Genomic DNA, 17,842 nt, shown 5'->3' with positions numbered 1-17,842 from the left:
CCACAATATGCGGGAAAACCCAAATTTCCAGCTTTTCCATCTCAATACTACTTCCAGTGTGTTTGCAAATAAAAACTCCCCCATCTATAGTTGACTGAGCTTTATAGACTATGTGACCGAAATTTAATGTTTGTACCAGTGAGGCAATAAAGGAAACATCACTATGATTAGAAATTCCAGTTTTCTCCTTTAGTTGATCTGCTGGTGAGTTGACTGGGTGCCATTTGCCACTGTAAGGTGTATTGAGCACAACTGTAATATAAGAACCTGTAATGCTCATTCATCTGCATCATGTTTGCTTTATGATACATTTGCCAAAGCTTCAGTAAACATAAAGGAAAACTAGTATGAGTTATGTAACTCTTAAATTCAAGGCACTGCTCGACACCACACTTGTATATCTCAGCTGCGTCATTAACTAACCTTATTTCATAATTATTAAGCTGTTTAATTGCATTCTTGGCATCTTGTCTATTGGTAAACAGTACAAAGGCGTATCCTCTATTATTGCCATTAAAGTCCATCATCATCCGTAATTCGTATATTTTTCCGATCTGAGGGAGGAAGCAAGAAAATTATGAAACATATTTGTATTCAATGTAGGCACCATAAGGAAATTAGGCAGGATAAATTTGAAGTTTCAACTTTTGCACTTGTGCCCTCACCAATATTTACCCTTCAACCAACATGACCAAAGTAAATTATCTGGCTATTTTTCTCACTGCTGTTTGCGGGAGCTTGTTGCCTACAAATTGGCTGCCATGTTTCCTACGTTATAACAGTGACCACATAACAGAGTCATAGGGACTCAAAACGTTATCTCTGTTTCTCTCTCCACAGAGGCTGCCTGACCCGCTGAGTTTTTCCAGCATTTTCTGTTTTTATATCAGAAGGTACTCAATGGGGTAAAGTGTTTTGGAACATCCTGAGGTCATGAAAAACACTATAAAAATGCAAATTCTTTCTTTTTTGAAGAGTGTCACTATTTTATATTACATAATAGACATAATTGATTTGCAGGCAAACACAGGAGTCATTTTGTGCACAACAATGTCCGAAGCAACAGCAGTGAAGTGAATCTAATCTGTTGTGGTGATGTCAAAATAACCACAGCTCTGGTGCCTATTACTAGGCACAGCAAAGGATGTTCTTCACTTTCTGTCAGAATCAAGCCAGTCAGACTATCACTGCCAAACAGGTGCTGAGCAATGTCGGCCCTCCTGAATCCACTTACTGCCTTCACTCAGCTTTCTGACAGTTAGTGTGGCAAAAAAGTGCACTCTTATGACAGGCTAGATATCTCAGTCGACAGACTCCGTGTACAATTATTGCAGGTGGCCATGAGCTGCCCATGCAGCCTTCACTTCATCTGCTAGGATGATAAGGTAACGCAGAAAATAGCAGTTTGCCTTATTAGGAGAGAACATACCACCAGCAATAGACATCGTGGGAAGAATTTTCCCCCTTCCGGTGGGGGGATGGGGGGAGTGCAAGAACAGGCACACCTCCGATCAGCGCCCCTGATCGGGGGCGGGCCACCATTTTACGTGGGCAGGCCAATTAAGGCCCGCCCAGCGTGATATCCGTCAGGAAGCGCTATGCGCTCCCTGTGTGGGTGGGGAGGGATCCCTCAGCCGAGAGTGCGCTCTTTAATGCATGCACATGAAAGAGTGCATTCATCTCCCTTAGGCTAAGTGCTGCCTCAGGGAGATTGGCGCCAAATTTAAAAATGGTGAAGGGGCAAAAATAAAATTTCCTTGACATGTCCCCTCATGTGACACTGTCACAGAAGTTGGGATAGGTCCATCACTTTTAATCAAACATTTATTACATTTTTAAAAACCCTCATGAAATCTCATCCCGCCCATGGATGAGGTTTCATGATTTGTCTGAAGCCCGCCAGGGCTCCCAGCCTACCCACTAACCTTAAGGCTGGACGGGCAGGTCCATTAATTATTTAAATTACTTTTTAAGTGGCCTCAATTGGCCGTTGACAGGTTGGCAGGTGCACAGCTGATTCGGCTGCACCCCCGCCGACCTGAAAATTGAAATGATGCGGAGTGATGCCAGGAGTTCCGCCCGACGTCATCCTACGTGTTGGCAAGCGGGCCCTACCCCCTGCTCGCCGACCTAAATATCATGGCCCATGTGTAGAAATAACATATCTCTCAGCAAATCTACGGCCACCAATAGTACAACCTATTGAGATTTTGGTTGGTATTGATGACCAATATGTACTCAATTAATGGAAAACATTACTGTAAATGCCTTCTGTTTTCACAAGACAGATAGTGTTAGTCACAGGACACTATGATTCCCCCTATTAATATCAATGCTAATGGACAGTTCGGGAAGAAAACATGGCCAAGGGTGACGAAAGAGTGCTAAATCACTTTAAAATTGAAATTAGCTTAATTTTTATGCAAAATAGTTAATACTTGCAAACATTACTTTATAGTATGTTTCTAGTTTGAAGGAATAGAATATGTCACTGATTCAACTCAACTCTTTAATAATACTCTTGTTTCTGAGTTAGAAGGCTTTATTTTAAGCCTCACTATAATACTTGAGCACATAAATCTAGTCTGACACTTCAGTGCTGCATGGATTCCTGATAAAGAATTGTCTTACCACAAGTCAAGTGAAAACTGTTCATAATACTTCTTTCTTTTGTGTATGTTAAGCATATCAACATTATTTTTCAGCTAAAGTGTGATGGGTCTGAAGAAGGACTCAGTCCAAAATGGTGTCCTGGCCATTTTCTCCACTGAAGCTGACCAATCAACTGTGTGTTTCTAACATGTCCTGCTTGTATATCCCAATTTTGTGCTTTTTTGTTGATTTTGGGTAATGCTGTTTAATCATCATCCACCTGCACGATTCCTAAGACCATCAATGTTTGTCATTTTTACTCTTGAACCTCAGCTTCATTAACTTACAACTCTAGACAGAGTTAAGGTGCTGAAGTCAATTAATCAATAGGGAAGGATAAGCTTACAGCCCAGGGTTCAGACAATCAAGGATGGGGATTTGTGAAACTGTGACTATCACTTTGAGCGAATCAGTGATCACTGGGGAGCGTCCAACAGGCTAGAAACAGGTAAATTTGGTTCCCATATTCAAAAAGACTAACACATGGCAACTTGAGATCCATTAACCGGACCTCAAAAGGAAGAATACCTGTATGATAATAACCTAATTAAAGACATCCATTTGGCTTTAAAAGGGGAGATCTTTTCCAACCAACCACAATAGACTTTATAGAAGAGCAGCTACGTGGCATTCTTGACTTTCTGGACTTTCAAGATATCTTTGATATTTTGCATGATAGATTCTATCACAAATGGCAAGTAACATTTGCGCCACATAAGTACCAGGCAATGATTATGTCCAACAACTGAGAATCTAACCGTCGTCCCTTGACATTCAATGACATTATCATTGCTGAATCCCCCACTATCAACATCCTGGGGGCTACAATTGACCAGAAATGAACTGAACTAGCCATACAAATACTGTGGCTACAAGAGTAGGTCAAAGGCTAGGGATCTTGCGGCAAGTAACTCACCTCCTGATTCCCCAGAGCCTGTCCACCATCTATAAGTTAGGAACATGATGGGATAATCTCTGCTTACCTAGATGAATGCAGCTCCAACAACACTCAAGATGCTTGACCATCCAAGACAAAGTAACCTTCTTGACTGGCACCCTATACACAGACACTCACTCCCTCCACCGACGACGCACAGTGGCAGCAGTGTGTACCATACACAAGATGCACTGCAGAAATTCACCAAGGTTCCTTAGACAGCACTTTCCACACCCATGACTGCCACCATCTATAAGGACAAGGGCAGCAGACACATGGGAACACCACCACCTGGAAATTCCCCTCCAAGCCACTCACATCCTGACTCAGAAATATATCGCCATTCCTTCACTGTCATTGGGTCAGAATCCTGGAGCTCCCTTCCTAACAGCACTGTGGGTGTACCTACATCACAGTGACTGCAGCGGTTCAAGAAGGCAGCTCACCACCACCTTCTCAAGGGCAATCAGGAATTGGCAATAAATGCTGGCCCAGCCAGTGATGCCCACTTCCCATGAATGAGTAATAAAAGAAAATGAACTAAGGCCATAAGGTATCAAGTTGATGGTTGGCTAAAGGAAAGGGAACAGAGGTTATTTGTGAGGGGGATTAGGTCAAAAAGAGGGGGTGGGTACTGAATGAAGTTTCCATGAATCTGTCCTGGGGCCTTCCTGGTCCTGGTACACATCAACAACTTAATGTTTCAGTCACAATGCTGTCTAAAAGGAGGCCACCTAGGAATTTGGAAAGAGATCTCAATAGGGATTACCCCCACACCATGAATTTACAAATTTACTTGGACTTATACACAAATGAAAAATTTAAAAAGGACTTAACCCCTAAATGGCTATTCATGACCAATTCAAGGACAGTTGGTAGAGACATGGGAGACTCAAGGCAGGGGACAGTGGACAATGGAAAAGGTACGAAAAGGTCTCTATGTATCAACAATTAAACAGTAATTTGAAAGAAAATAACGCCTGACCTAATTTTATTTTACAGTTCAATCTTAAAAAAAACTATACATTGATGGAAAATATTTGAAGTCTCGATGTCCATCTGCCTGTAACACATAGTGGGGTCCAATTTTAATTCCGTTCAAGCAAATGGATTTCGAGCGAGTCAAAATCTCACCCGAGATCTCCATCTTCGTCAGGCTTTGTTTGGTTATTTGTAAGCAAATCCTTCTTGTTTCAAATGAAATATACAAAGAGTAGGTTAAAAATCAGATATAAAGCATTACTTTTTCCAAAACTGGTACAAGTTCATCTTCGTAAAGATCCCGTGGTAATTTGCCAATAAAAATCTCGCAGCCCCTCTCAGGAGGTGGGCCTTCCCATCCTGGAGGGGGACCCCCATATTTTCTTTGCCCATTTTCCTGCAATGAGAGAGAGATCAGATAGTCACTGTTCATATTTTTGCGTTAAAAAGCTTTCTATAAACATTAAGCTGGATATGAATTCAATATGGTGAACTGATGGATATTTACAGCCAGAAGACTAAAGCACTTCATTCACTAACATGTAATGAAGCCACAGGCTAGAAAAGAAATAATAGGGTGAAAGGAAGTTTCATTGGTAGCAAGCTTTTATTTCTTAATTCCAAGTGTCAATTCTGCCCTTCTGCGTGACTCAGCTCAGTGTCCTGTCTATCGAGTTATGTCATAATATCAGCGTTGGTACAAAAAAGCATATTTATGCAGTTGTTTGTACTTGTTACCAATAAAATCAAATCTGCTTCCATTCTGACTTGATCTATTACTGAGTAAGCAATATGTTATTTGAGATTCCAAATTTCCCCTTAGATTTTCTCCTGCTTTTTGGCATTGAAAACACTAAAAAAAAATCTGGCATTTAAAACCAGCAACAAAAACAGAACTATCTTTAATATACCTGAATAAACGCCAATTATTCATGATTTTACATTTGTTGCTGTTTCATTCTAGCAATCATGACTTGAAGACTAGAAGGAAATTTTCACTCTAACATTCGTCCTTTAAGTTCCATGCTTTCTGTTTGCAACATCAATTCCTCACAAACTTGTTTTGCTTTAACAGATTGAATGATAAGTTAATAATGAAAAATATCAGCGTAAATCATAACAGATCCCTGTTGTATTCTTTATTCTGGGTTGATATAATATAAATTCTGCTTCTCCCAATATGCTCTCCTCAGCACATCAGTGTCAATTATTGTAGGGTTGAATCGAGAAATTTTTTTAAGCAAAATAAATGGGACAACATGGATAAATTAGTTTCAGACTATGATTATTGTCCAAACTGAGGGTGAATCAAACTTGTCTGTGTTCTCATTTTATACATAATTTTGTGTAAAGTATTGAACTTTTACAGATTATGTAAAACAGATGGCTGGAGGGCAAATAGCAGATAACAAATTGCTAAACAACTCAGTGGTTAGAGCACTGGTCTTGTAAACCTGGTTGTGAGTTTGATCCTCACTGGGGCCTGTGATTAAAACTTAGTGGCCGCTGGCTTATTGGTCTAGTGGTATGATTCTTGGTTAGAGATTTTCATTGAATTAGTATGTGAGAGGGCCTGGGTTCATTCCTGCTCGTTGAGATGGAAGCAGTCTTTGAATAGGTCTAAGCAGAGGTAGATAGATTCTTGATAAGCAAGGGGTTGAAAGACTATTGGGGGTAGGCGGGAAAGTGGAGCAGATCAGCCATGATCTAATTGAATGACGGAGCAGGCTCAAGAGGTCAAGTGGCCTACTCCTGCTTCTAATTCGTATGCTCGTAAAAATAGTGAGCAAAACCACTGTGAACATTATCCTTGGTGTTACTTACTTACTGCATTTTATGAGAAGCATAACTCTTGGGCTTTGCATAGTTACAAACCACTTCTTTTCAATGCAAAATTTCCACTTTGAAATTGCAGTTTCAGGTGTAATTTTTTTTTTGCTCAAAAAAATATCATCGATTAAATATACATACACGTCAAAGCTATGAATTAGATGGTCACAGATTTGTTGATATATTAAGTTATCAAGATAATCTTCAGGGTTTAGAAGTGGAAGTTACTGTATTGAAGTGAAAACAGAAAGTGTGAAAAAACTCAGCAGGTTTGGCAGCATCTGTAGAGAGAGAAACAAAGTTAATGTTGAGTCCAATCTGACTCTTCTTCAAAACCTACTGGCGTCAAAATGTTAACTCAGTCTCTCTCTCTCTGAGTATTTCCAGCACTTTTCGTTTCTATTTCAGATTTCCAGCTTCTGCAGTATTTTTCTAGGCTAAGTGAAAATTTCATCGCATTTGCTTTAATATTAAGATTATATTAGATATGATGATTAGAGAAAGATTAGTCCAGTTAGGTGCAAATCAAACCTCCTTGTGGCTGTGAGAGGAGCATTTACAAGGGCCTAGGAATAGGTCTGCTTAGCTGCAGAAGTATAAAACAAAGTGGACAGACGAAGACAAGGGAATACACAATAAATTATGGGATACTGAGAGGTGTAGAGGTTCAGAGTGACTCAGGAGTGCGTATCCAGAGATCCTTGAAGGCAGCAAGTAGATAAGGTTGTTAAGAAGCCATATGGAATACTTTATGGGCTGAGTCATAAAGTATAAGAGCAGGGACGTCATGCTGGATCTGTGTATAATGCTAGTTAGACTGCAGCTAGAGTACTGTATACAGTTCTGGTCACTGCATTGCAGGAAGGGTGTGATTGCACTTGAGAGGGTACAGAGGAGATTTCTGAGTATGTTGCCAGGAATGGAGAATTTCAGCTATGAGGAAAGATTGAATAGACTGTTTTCTTTGGAACAGAGGAGATTTAGGACAGTTTTAATTGAGGTGTATAAAATTATGAATTGCCTAGATAGGGTGGAAAGAAAGGACCTATTTCCCTTAGCACAGAGGTGTATAACCGGGGGCATAGATTTAAAGTAGTTGGTAAAAGGAGTCGAAGGGGGTTGAGGTGAATCTTTTTCACCCAGCGGGTGGTGGGCATCTGTAACTCACTGGATGAAAGGGTGGTAGAGGTAGCTACCCTCAACGCATTTAAAATATACTTGGATGTGTCCTGTAACCTACAGGGTTATGGACCAAGAACTGGAAAGTGTGATCAGGTTGGATAGCTGTCTTTTGGTCAGCACAGACATGATGAGCTGAATGGCCTCCTTCTGTGCTGTAAATTTTCTATGTTTCTAAGGGAGATAACTGGCCTTGGAATCAAAAGTAACAAATAAAGAGCTGCTTTTTATAGAATCATTTAGTCACATTTCTCTCTTTTTGGGCACAATTCTTCGATCAACAACATTTACAAATGATAGGATATTCATAATTACTGGTGTAGGTTATTCCTTTAATTTTGGACATAACCTTTACATTTGAGCTAGACCATTCAGAGTGAAAATGAGAAGTGCTTTTTCACACGCAGGGCAATATGGGTATCATGTCTCAAAACCAGCAACCCTGGGACCAAGTCCCTGTCGGATATCGGATTTTGCATCGGACGGTTCGAAGTGGGTCAGGTCAAGGGTTACTCAGAACACAGACGAGTGAAGCCAATAACAAGTCTGCTTGCCACTGCACCAATGCAGCAACCAGCCAACAAGCCATTACGTTATTTTACTCATCTAATAATAATAAAACTTCTCATATAGCAGCTTAAAAAATATGTCCAGTTTTCAGGTTGCTGGATTTGAGACAATGTATCTGTAGAAATCTGGAACTATCTTCCTCCAGGACAACTGGAGCTTTCAGTTCTGATGTAGATAGATTTTTGTTAGCTAAGGGCATCAATGGATATGAAAGTATGGCAGGTAAATGCAGTTAAGGTCCTGACAGCCATGATCTAAATGATTGGCAAACTATGCTCAAGGGGCTGAATAGCCTATTTTTGCTCCTGAGTTCTTATGCACCAATGAGAAATGGTCTGGTTAAAAAAAAATCAATGTAATTCTTTTGACCTGGTGTTTTTGAACTCCTACCTGTACCAAGCTATATCCTGTGCGCTGAATCAATGCACGTAAAGTTGCTTCTTTTTGAGTTCCGGTCAATCCATCCCCGTTTTTTTGATTTGATTCCATTGTGTGTGATTATCAGCAAAATAAATCAGGATAATTAGAGGTGCTCACTGAAATCAAATCCAAATTCAACACGTATTTAAGTTAAATTACATAAGAAGTTTGGTGCGTTTTTTTTAAAAGCTGTCTAAAAAATTGCCATCATCCTCAATTGTATTTGTAAGTGATAAGACAACACCTACATCATAGAATTACATTAAATTACATAGAATTAATGCACAGAAAGAGCCATTCAGCCCAATTGATCTAGGCAAGGGTTCATGCTCCATTCAAACCTCCTGTGTGGCAGCAAGTTCCACATTCTAATTGCTCTCCGGGTAAAGGAGTTCCTCCTGAATTCTTTGTTAGATTTATCAGTAATTGCCTCGTACTTATGGTACCTAGGCAGAATTTTTCCTATTGTGGTGTTTTCCGCCATGACACCGGAGAAGTCAGCAGGGATGCTGGCTGCCCCACAGCCGGTTAATGATCCGAGACGTGTTATGGGCTGGAGATGACGCTGCCACCCCTCATGTAGGCAGAAGTCCTACCTCAGAGCACTACCGGCAAATCTGAATATCCAGCAGTTCTGCAATCTCCACAGCGCCCCCACGAGCGGTGGTCACTGCTGGGACTACAAGCAGTCTCCCCAGATCAAAGTGTCGGAGCCTACAGGAAGCCTGAGGTCTCACAGGGGGAGACCTGGGGGACGGTTTGCGAAATTGAGGGGGTGGTTTAAAGGACAGGTGGGGAGAGAGGGGCTGCGCCCAATCCCGAAAGGCGGGCAGTAATGGAGGCCCATCCCTCTCCCGCCCGAGGTCCGAGCACAATAACTTGCTGGGCATCACCCCCTCATCCACGAACCCCTCCTGCTGACCTCAAAATTGTGGCCAGGTAGGAAGCAGCCCTTAAGCTACATTAATTAGCCACTTAAGGACCTCACTTGGGGCGAGGGTGGATGGGCCACCCTAGGCAATACCCGTTCCCTGGAAAGTTGCAGCCAGGTCAGGGTGGGCAGTAGGTTGGCGGGAAGGCCACCCCGGGAATTTTATGCAACACCCCACCACCCCCATGCCTGCAAACATGCCGCTGTTTTGGAGGGGCCAACATGAATGAAATGGGATAACATTTCAGATTGACAAACCAATAAAAGGAAGTTTAAATTTCAAACATTTTGATGATGGTAACAGTTAAAAATAAGGTCACTGACTTTCAGTTTTAACAGGGTAGTTATAATACAATTGGACATAAAATAGAGGGAGCAGATGTTGGCAACTTCAGAAGCACAACACACTTTGAATCTCAGCAGCGTAACATTGTGGAGAGATCTCAAGCCAGCTTGCTGGTCTATGAGTTTAGTTTATTAAGCGCTCCCATTAGAGGCCAGTTTTCCTTGTATTGCCTCCCATTTTATTCCTCTGCCTTTCACAGTCACTGTTGCAAGGGGGTGATGTGTGCTTTAAACAAGATGTAGTTGATATTCCTTTCCAAGGATCGTCACCTTACTGTGGTGGAGTGGCTTGCGTGTCCCAATGAACCCAAGAGCAATGCCATCCAGAGCTTACACTCCTTGTATGGTCTCCCATAATGGTAAGATCGAGGGGGAGGTTCCAGACAAAGAACGATCCAAGAAATCCTCAATGGCAGAGGAGGCGAAGGAGGGCTGCGGCCCCAACAGCTGCGAAGGCAGAAGAAGGTTGCAACAGGGAAGTGGCCCCAGTCGTCATGATCTACCATGACACTGAACCAAGCCACCAACCGCCAAGACCATGTGGAGCCCGGCTGTGCACCAGAGTGCCCATGCTAAACTATACAGCGAGCAGGCCTCCGTCAGGTGAAAAGCCCTGTAGCGATGGAGGATTAGCAACTGTGATCCCTGGAAGCCCCCAGCCAAAATTCCACACACAGGTGGGCAGATGTGTGGCAGTCATTGGGCACCTGTGTCGGGATAGGGGTGCCTTTCCGCAGATGCATCTGCAACTGAGCAGTCCTATAATCACCTCTCTCAGCAGGTTCTCTTCTCAACAGTTCTCCGTTGGCCTCAACTGCCAAAGGAAAAGATCTAAGGATACAGTCAAGGTCGCTCTAAAGCACGGATTAACACCACTGACTGGGAGGAGAATGCTGTCAATCACTCGGCATGGCACCACCTGGTCCATCAAGACCCATGCCACTTCGAGGCTCAGCGACTCGACAGCGAGGCAGGACGGCAGCAGCAGAAGAAAGGGAAGGAAGCTAACCCAGGGCTGCAATTTCCATTCCCCTGCACAATAAGGTGCCCCCACTGTGGAAGAACATGTGGATCCAGAATTGGGCTCCTCAGTCATCTGAAGTCTCACCAAGCCTGATGGACCTCATCCTCAATTCTGAGGGACCAAGTTGATATTGGACAGCAGGAAATTTTTGCCCCCTACAGGAGACACTTTTACTTGACATCATGACATAAACCATTTGTGGAAGAGATTGCTTTTATTTCAAAATGCTGTTGTTCCATAACTTATGGCTTTAGACAAGCATTGCACTTTGCAACAAGACAAAGCCATATCAATGTCTCAGCTGTCAGTTGCTGACCTGAGACCTGGCTACATAGTTGCATTGAGTAAGCAATTCCCTGAACAAAGACAAAGGCAATCATACTTTCTGTCTGTACCATACTGTCCTTATATTCTTTAAAAATACTATTGAGCTGCTCAGGAACATATCCCTAACACTTACTATGCACCTACAGGAATTAATCAGTGTGAGTGCACACATGGCTGTTCCTGTACCAATTTATCTACTTCCATTATTTGTGGGAAGTCTCAATCAGCCTACCAACTAGAACAAAATGGATTGTGTATTGTGCCCAGAAGCTTAATCTTGATGACTAGTGTCCATCACATTACGTACTAATCTTAGGTTGGCATGCATGGTATAATGTACAGCCTAAGCTACGAATGACATTTGAATATGTAGCCTTATCCACCACCAGGTTTGGGGCACTGTGGATGAGAAATTGGGATCACGTGTGCCCCTTTTGTGGATGCTATGAGCATCCTTAGAGTTCCAAATGGTGTCTGCAACATGCCACACACCTTTGGGGCAAATCATGCCAGACATCATATGGGTGAGGCATGAATGTGTGTGCAGTGAATGACCAATTGATGTGTTCTCCTTGGAATACAAGCATGACTTGGAGAATGAACAGAGGCCACACGGAGAAGGTCAAGTTGCTGGAAGAGGGAGAAGGGCTCTCTTGTGGAGGGTCATATTTTTTTCAGGATTTCCCGGAGGAATTCTCCTGCCTTAACATCAGTGAGGAACAATGTGTGATGTGTTTATGCTTCTTTAAGGATGTTGTCACTGAAATCTATCACCCGCTGCAGCCACATCTGCAACTTCAGAGCATTGCAAGGAATTCATTGTCACTGATGTATCACGGAGGTCACTGAGGCTCTCAACGCAATGGCAGATCTTGTCAAGAAAAAGTGGAAAGCTACTGACTTTCAAGTGGGGACAACTGCAGACGGTCTTGCTGGACAGCTTCAAGCATATCTGGGGCTAGAAGGCTTGGCAGGAGACTGCAACATTTTGGTATGTGCAGTGGCAGAATGGGTTGACAGGCAACACCAAGTTACTGGGGGTGGGAAAGCAAAGGATGTTTCCTTGAGAGAGGAGAGCAGGTTCATGCTCCATGTAGTCACCGTCATTCCCTTAGGGAGGCACCACGGCAATCAGATATTGAGTGATTGCTGCAATGGAAGCTGTGAAGTTAGCCATCAAACGCTGCATGGTTGTGTCTACAAATGTGTGAATGGGGTTGGCCACCATTTCTATGCTCAAAGGGATGGGCTTTAGGCTCTGCACAATGACCTGTGTCAAGCTGATGTAAATGCTCCTTGACATTGACCACAGACTTTCTGGTAGGCTTCCCAATGCACTCAGCATTGTGTTGTGTGTACCCATTAGCATTCTTTTGTAGGCTGTCCCACCAAAGTTCTCACCTGAGGCTTATGCAGCAGAGCTCGTGTGCAGTCTCACTCTCCAGCGAATTGGCATCTGTGCTGCCCTTGTGTTATGCCCTGGCTGCAGGCCACTTGTACCCAGTGTCTCACTATGTGCATATCCCACCTCTATTCTATTCTCTAAATTATGTGCAGTGTCAGTATCTAAACATGTGGCTGTGAGTATGAAATTCAATGACATTGCATCCTTATCACAACTGTTTCTTGTTGTCCCTCTACTGCTTGGCCAGGTTGCAATTCTTCAGTATATGAAAAAAGAAAGACATAAGGCCAGCATTTTGGTGCATGGGGGAAAGACTTGGATGCTTACATCATCTATGGCTTGTAAATCAGAAGAGAGTGTGGGCTGAGGGAGAAGTGGGATATGAGAAGAAGGATTAGGTATAAGGATACTGCCATCCTCAGTGACTTCAGCCCAGCTGCTGGCCAGGCCTCAGAAGTAGCCATCACCGTCATCATCATCTCCATGGCAATCAGAACATGCAGCTGCCTCTATCTCCCTGAGTTAACTTCGTGTGGCTGTGCACCATCTTGTCCTGTAAGAGAGAGGGAAGTTGAGTGTAGGGCAATTTCTTTGGGTGATGTGGCTGTCATGGTTGAATAGCTGGCAGTGTGTGTAAGCTGTGAGATGTGAACGTGACATTTACAGCCAATATTCCAACTAAGCTGCATGGATGTGCAGCCACTCAGCAGCCTAACAAGTACCATACAGGTCTTGTTCTGTAATAGATAATATGTGCGTAGCCGCATGATAGAATTTAAAGGGGTCATGCACTGGAAAAAAGCAGGTCGTACACAGCAACTAAACTTTGAGTGGAATATTTCTTGCAGCAGTGCTAAGTGTGTGAGGGCGAGGGGGAGTATATCAGTGTCAGATACGAGTCCTGATTGTTAGGTGAGTAATGGGAATATGGGGAGTAGAGCAGTGCCTGAGGCTAGTGGTGCAGTTGGCGGGATATGGCATTTGAAGAAACATTCTCTGACCTTGACCACTTGTGTGAGCTCATTAAACTTCTTGCGGCACTGCATCCAGATCCTTGCTTGAATCCCGGCACTGAACTCCAATGGTTAGCTGTATCCACTGCGTTCTGACTGTGTGTCTGGGGATGGGAGTGGCGGGGGGGTGCATCCTGGCCCTCTGCAGATACAGGTCAGCTCTCCACCTTTCCACATCATCCAGCAAGGCCTCCAGTGCAGCATGCGAAATCTTGGAGCCTGCTGTCTCCCACATTGTACCATTATTCAATGTTTCCCAGGCAAGATTCTCCTCCTGCACAACTGACAGCAGCCACAATACACCGCCTCTTTCAAAAGCACAGGCCAGCTTTAAACAGCGCAGACTGGCTTTAAGATGTGCTAGCTGCTCATAATATTGGCCCTCCTGATGATACATACAGCCAATCAACAGCACAGTTAGCACTGGCTAGAAGTTGAAATCATCAAAAAGTGTAAGTAGCATGAAGTTGATGCACTGCCTGCATCACAGTCAATGGGTCCGGGTTAATTACTCATCACATTCCCTCTGTCCATTTTTGGGGACTATCGAATTTAGCCCACTGTAGTACGGATGTGCTAACAACATATAAAAAGCAAAGAAAGACTTGCATTTATATAGCACTTTTCACAATCACTGGACATCTCAAAGCACTTTACAGCCAAAGAAGTGCTTTTTGAAGTGAAGTCATCATTATAATGAAGGAATTGCAGCAGCCAACTTGCACACAGCAAGCTCCCCTAAACAGTAATGTGATAATGACCAAATAGTTTGTTTTTTGTGATGTTGATTGAGGGATAAATGTTGGCCAAGACAATGGGGAGAACTTCCCCGCTCTTATTCAAAATAATGCCATGGGATGTTTTACCTCCACCTGAGAGGGCAGATGGGGGCCACAGTTTATTGTCTCATCCGAAAGACAGCACCTCTGACAGTACAGCACTCCATCAATACAGTACTGCATTGGAGTGGCAGCATAGCTTTTTGTTTTCAAGTCCTTGAGTGGGACTTGAGCTCACAACCACCTGATTCAAAGGCATGACCAAAGGAGCAATGGCTGACATTGCAAGATCATGCTAGAGGCCTATAATTTGTGCTGATTTGTGATTAGTTAAGGTTGATTGCCACATTGCAGACCAAAACAACAACTGGGCACGCTTGTGACATTTCAGTTACCCATGTAGTTCTTGAGTATTGCTGAAAAAAAAACACATGCTGTCAAAGCTTTTCATCTTGCACTCATCAGGACAGATGCAAGAATGCCAAATTTCAAAGGGAGCAACAACTTATACTGCATGAGAAAAGGGTGCTGATTGGTTGACAAGTTGACTCAGTTTGATTGAGGCATTGCGTGGAGGATGTACCTAGGAACTATTGTTCCCTATGCTTTTGTTTCATGTTCTTTTTTCCTGCAGAGGACAAATCCCTGCATATTAATATATGTAGCTTCTAGCAAGTGTAAGTGAGCCACATTGTGAGCCCAATCAATCAAGCAATCAAGACCCTTTTCTCATTTCAGTATAAATTGTTGCTCCCATTGAAATTTGGCATTCTTGTGTCTCTCCTGATGAGTGCAAGATGAAAAGCTTTGACATTATGTCTCTTTTTCAGCAATTCTCAAATTCTGTACTCCCATGTGACTACATGTAGTTATTGCGGAAACCTCTAATCAGATGAGGCCACAGTTAGAATATTGTGCCTTATTTTGGGATAATTTCAAAGCCATGGGGATAGCATGGAAGAGATTCACAAAGGTGACATGAGGAATGAGTAGCTTTAGTTATGAGGAGAGGCCAGAGAAACTGTGGTTGTTCTCATTCGACAAGGAAGGTTAAGAAGACAAAGGTGTTAAAATGATGACTTTTGATAAAGTAAATCTGGAAAATTGTTTCCGGTGGTCAGTAAGTTATGTAACTGGAGAGGATCCATTTAAAATGATCATCAAAAGGACAAAGAGAGAAGTTTTTTTTACAAAGACTGTATTCAGGGAACAGAATGCCTGCCACAATCCTTCATCATAACTTGAATAGGAACTGTTAAATATCTGGGAAAAAAAACATTTAAAATGTGGCTAAGTGATAACTAGTTCAGCCATAATGGCACAAATGAGCTCTCTATTCTGTAAAGTTCCATGCTTATTCATATTTATCAGATATTTACATTGTTTTAAAGATAGTAAAACTCATATAAAACATTCGAAACCTAGAAATTACTCTTTGCTATATTAAGTGATCAATGCTAGGTTTATGATGTGTCTCTGTCCATTACTTTAAATCAGAAATGGGTTAACACCTAAGTTCAGTCTAGAGGTTGAGGAGTAAGACATGCAAACATGTTCTGTGTCTCTGTACTTAATATGGACAAGTCATTACCAGCTTTTCTTTTATTACAGCAGGAGTTGTTCAGCAAAATATTCCATGTGTTAGAGGATAGAGTATGACAGATCATATCACTGCCATGAACACATTTCCCTTTGTCTTATCAATTGACGGGGATTACTGACTACTGACCATACTCTTTGGACCCTTGGTGTATAGTTTTAAAGCTGTTCCTCTCCTGTATTTTAGCAAAAGGGACACAAAGTGGTAACTACATTTATCTACCCTCACCAAAACACACACACCAGCCACGTGATGATGGACAGCCCTGCTAACCAGGGCTGGACATTCGCTGTCCCCCTACTTTCAGTGCAATACTGGCGGAGGTTGGATTATACTGACTGGGTAAACTCCTGCTGACTTGGTCTGTTCCCTGGTGCTCGTTTACCTCCAGAGTGAAAAGAGCTCTCCGGAGAAGCCTGGTTACTGTTTGCACACACAAGATAACAAGATTTGGCTGTTTGTTTTGTGCAGATCGATCTGGCTTGTTTTAGACATGTTGACTTTAGTTAAAAACCCCATATGGTGACGGAGGCCATTGTACAGCGCAGTTAAAAGGGCACCATAGCCTTGTCAGAGAAGTTTGCAACCGCCCCATACATTTGAATGTAGATTTGAACGCCAACACATCAGAATGGGACTTTAAGGCTGACATTATTTTTAAAAATGCTTTACCTGAAACTGTGTGGGTGGGTGCTACAATCACTCTAGATGTCGAGCTGCAAGAAATTCTGTTCGGGATGTTTTGTTTAAACGAATCAATGACCGCTTTTCCTGCTCACTCGCCTTCTCCTCAAACTTCAGGCAAATGCTCAACTAAACTGGCGGGGCCCCCCCCCCCCCCCCTTTGTAAAATCTAAACCCGGCTCCGTCAACACGGGGCAGATTAAAAATAGGAATCAAAGCAGCTCCTGCCCCCTCACAGCCCTGGGCTACCTGCGCCCTCCCCGCCAGATACATTCCGCCCGCGGGCAACAAGGAACTTGTAAATTAATGCCAAGCAAAAATGTACTACCTGAGCAATTTCAGAGATCAGCGCCCGGAAAAATCCTCCTTGATTATGATGAGGTTTGCGACGTGTCACCAATGTTATTCTGTAATCATCATATCAAAAATCCAAAGGTTCAGCCGGGCGACTGTTTAACAATCGGCTCAGGTTAAACTTTAACTCGCTCTATCTCCCCACACTGCAGCCTTTGCTCAGCTTGATTGGCAACTGGAAGGTATTGTACAGAGGCCGAGTGAGAGTCATGCTGTGAGGGAACGAGGTTATACAGGGGGTGTTCTCTTTCAAACCCTTTTTAAAAATCATTTTAACATTAGTTAGCATGGCACCTACCAAGTGTCGGACCTCCCGTGACCTGTTAGCATCTTTTTAGTGTTTTGCCTGTTGGTCACATTTTTAAATTTCCTCCCCCTGTCTTTTGGCATGTTTCCCATTGGCTGTTGTTGGTGATGTATACAGGATCAAGTGACGCTTGAAGGGTAATGCTTATATTTATTTCCTACATTACAACGGTGACTACCACTTTTATAATTACTTCATCGGTTGCAAGGCACTTTGGGACAGCCTGAGGTCATGAAAGGCGCTATATAAATGCAATTCTTTCTTCCTTTCGTTTCATACAGCAAGGGGGTGCTAGATGCAAATTTTTTGCAGCATTATTATTGGATCTTCCATAGAATTACACATGGTGAGGCATCAGATACACTGCCCAGTCAGGATGATGGAATGGGGTAAAAGCAAAAAACTGCAGATGCTGGAAATCCAAAACAAAAACAAAAATAAAAATACCTGGAAAAACTGAGCAGGTCTGGCAGCATCTGCAGAGCAGAATACAGTTAACGTTTT

The 17,842-nt window shown here is 42.8% G+C and overlaps 1 protein-coding gene across 1 annotated transcript in view; it reads right to left on the bottom strand.

The window, feature by feature from the left end:
- The window catches only part of a1cf (apobec1 complementation factor), a 42,795-nt gene extending 25,430 nt beyond the window's left edge, over positions 1-17,365 (bottom strand). The window contains exons 1-6 of the mRNA XM_041209878.1: positions 17,330-17,365; positions 17,006-17,206; positions 12,929-13,154; positions 8,540-8,685; positions 4,833-4,967; positions 424-554 (exon numbers count right to left, since the gene is read on the bottom strand). Of these exons, the coding sequence (XP_041065812.1) occupies positions 424-554; positions 4,833-4,967; positions 8,540-8,638 (365 nt within the window). The 5' untranslated portion in view covers positions 8,639-8,685; positions 12,929-13,154; positions 17,006-17,206; positions 17,330-17,365. The remainder of the gene's footprint in view (positions 1-423; positions 555-4,832; positions 4,968-8,539; positions 8,686-12,928; positions 13,155-17,005; positions 17,207-17,329) is intronic.
- Positions 17,366-17,842: the final 477 nt, after the last annotated feature.

The sequence above is a fragment of the Carcharodon carcharias genome, chromosome 17 (assembly GCF_017639515.1).
Source record: "Carcharodon carcharias isolate sCarCar2 chromosome 17, sCarCar2.pri, whole genome shotgun sequence".
Taxonomy (NCBI): domain Eukaryota; kingdom Metazoa; phylum Chordata; class Chondrichthyes; order Lamniformes; family Lamnidae; genus Carcharodon; species Carcharodon carcharias.
This window is presented reverse-complemented; position numbering and strand designations above follow the sequence as displayed.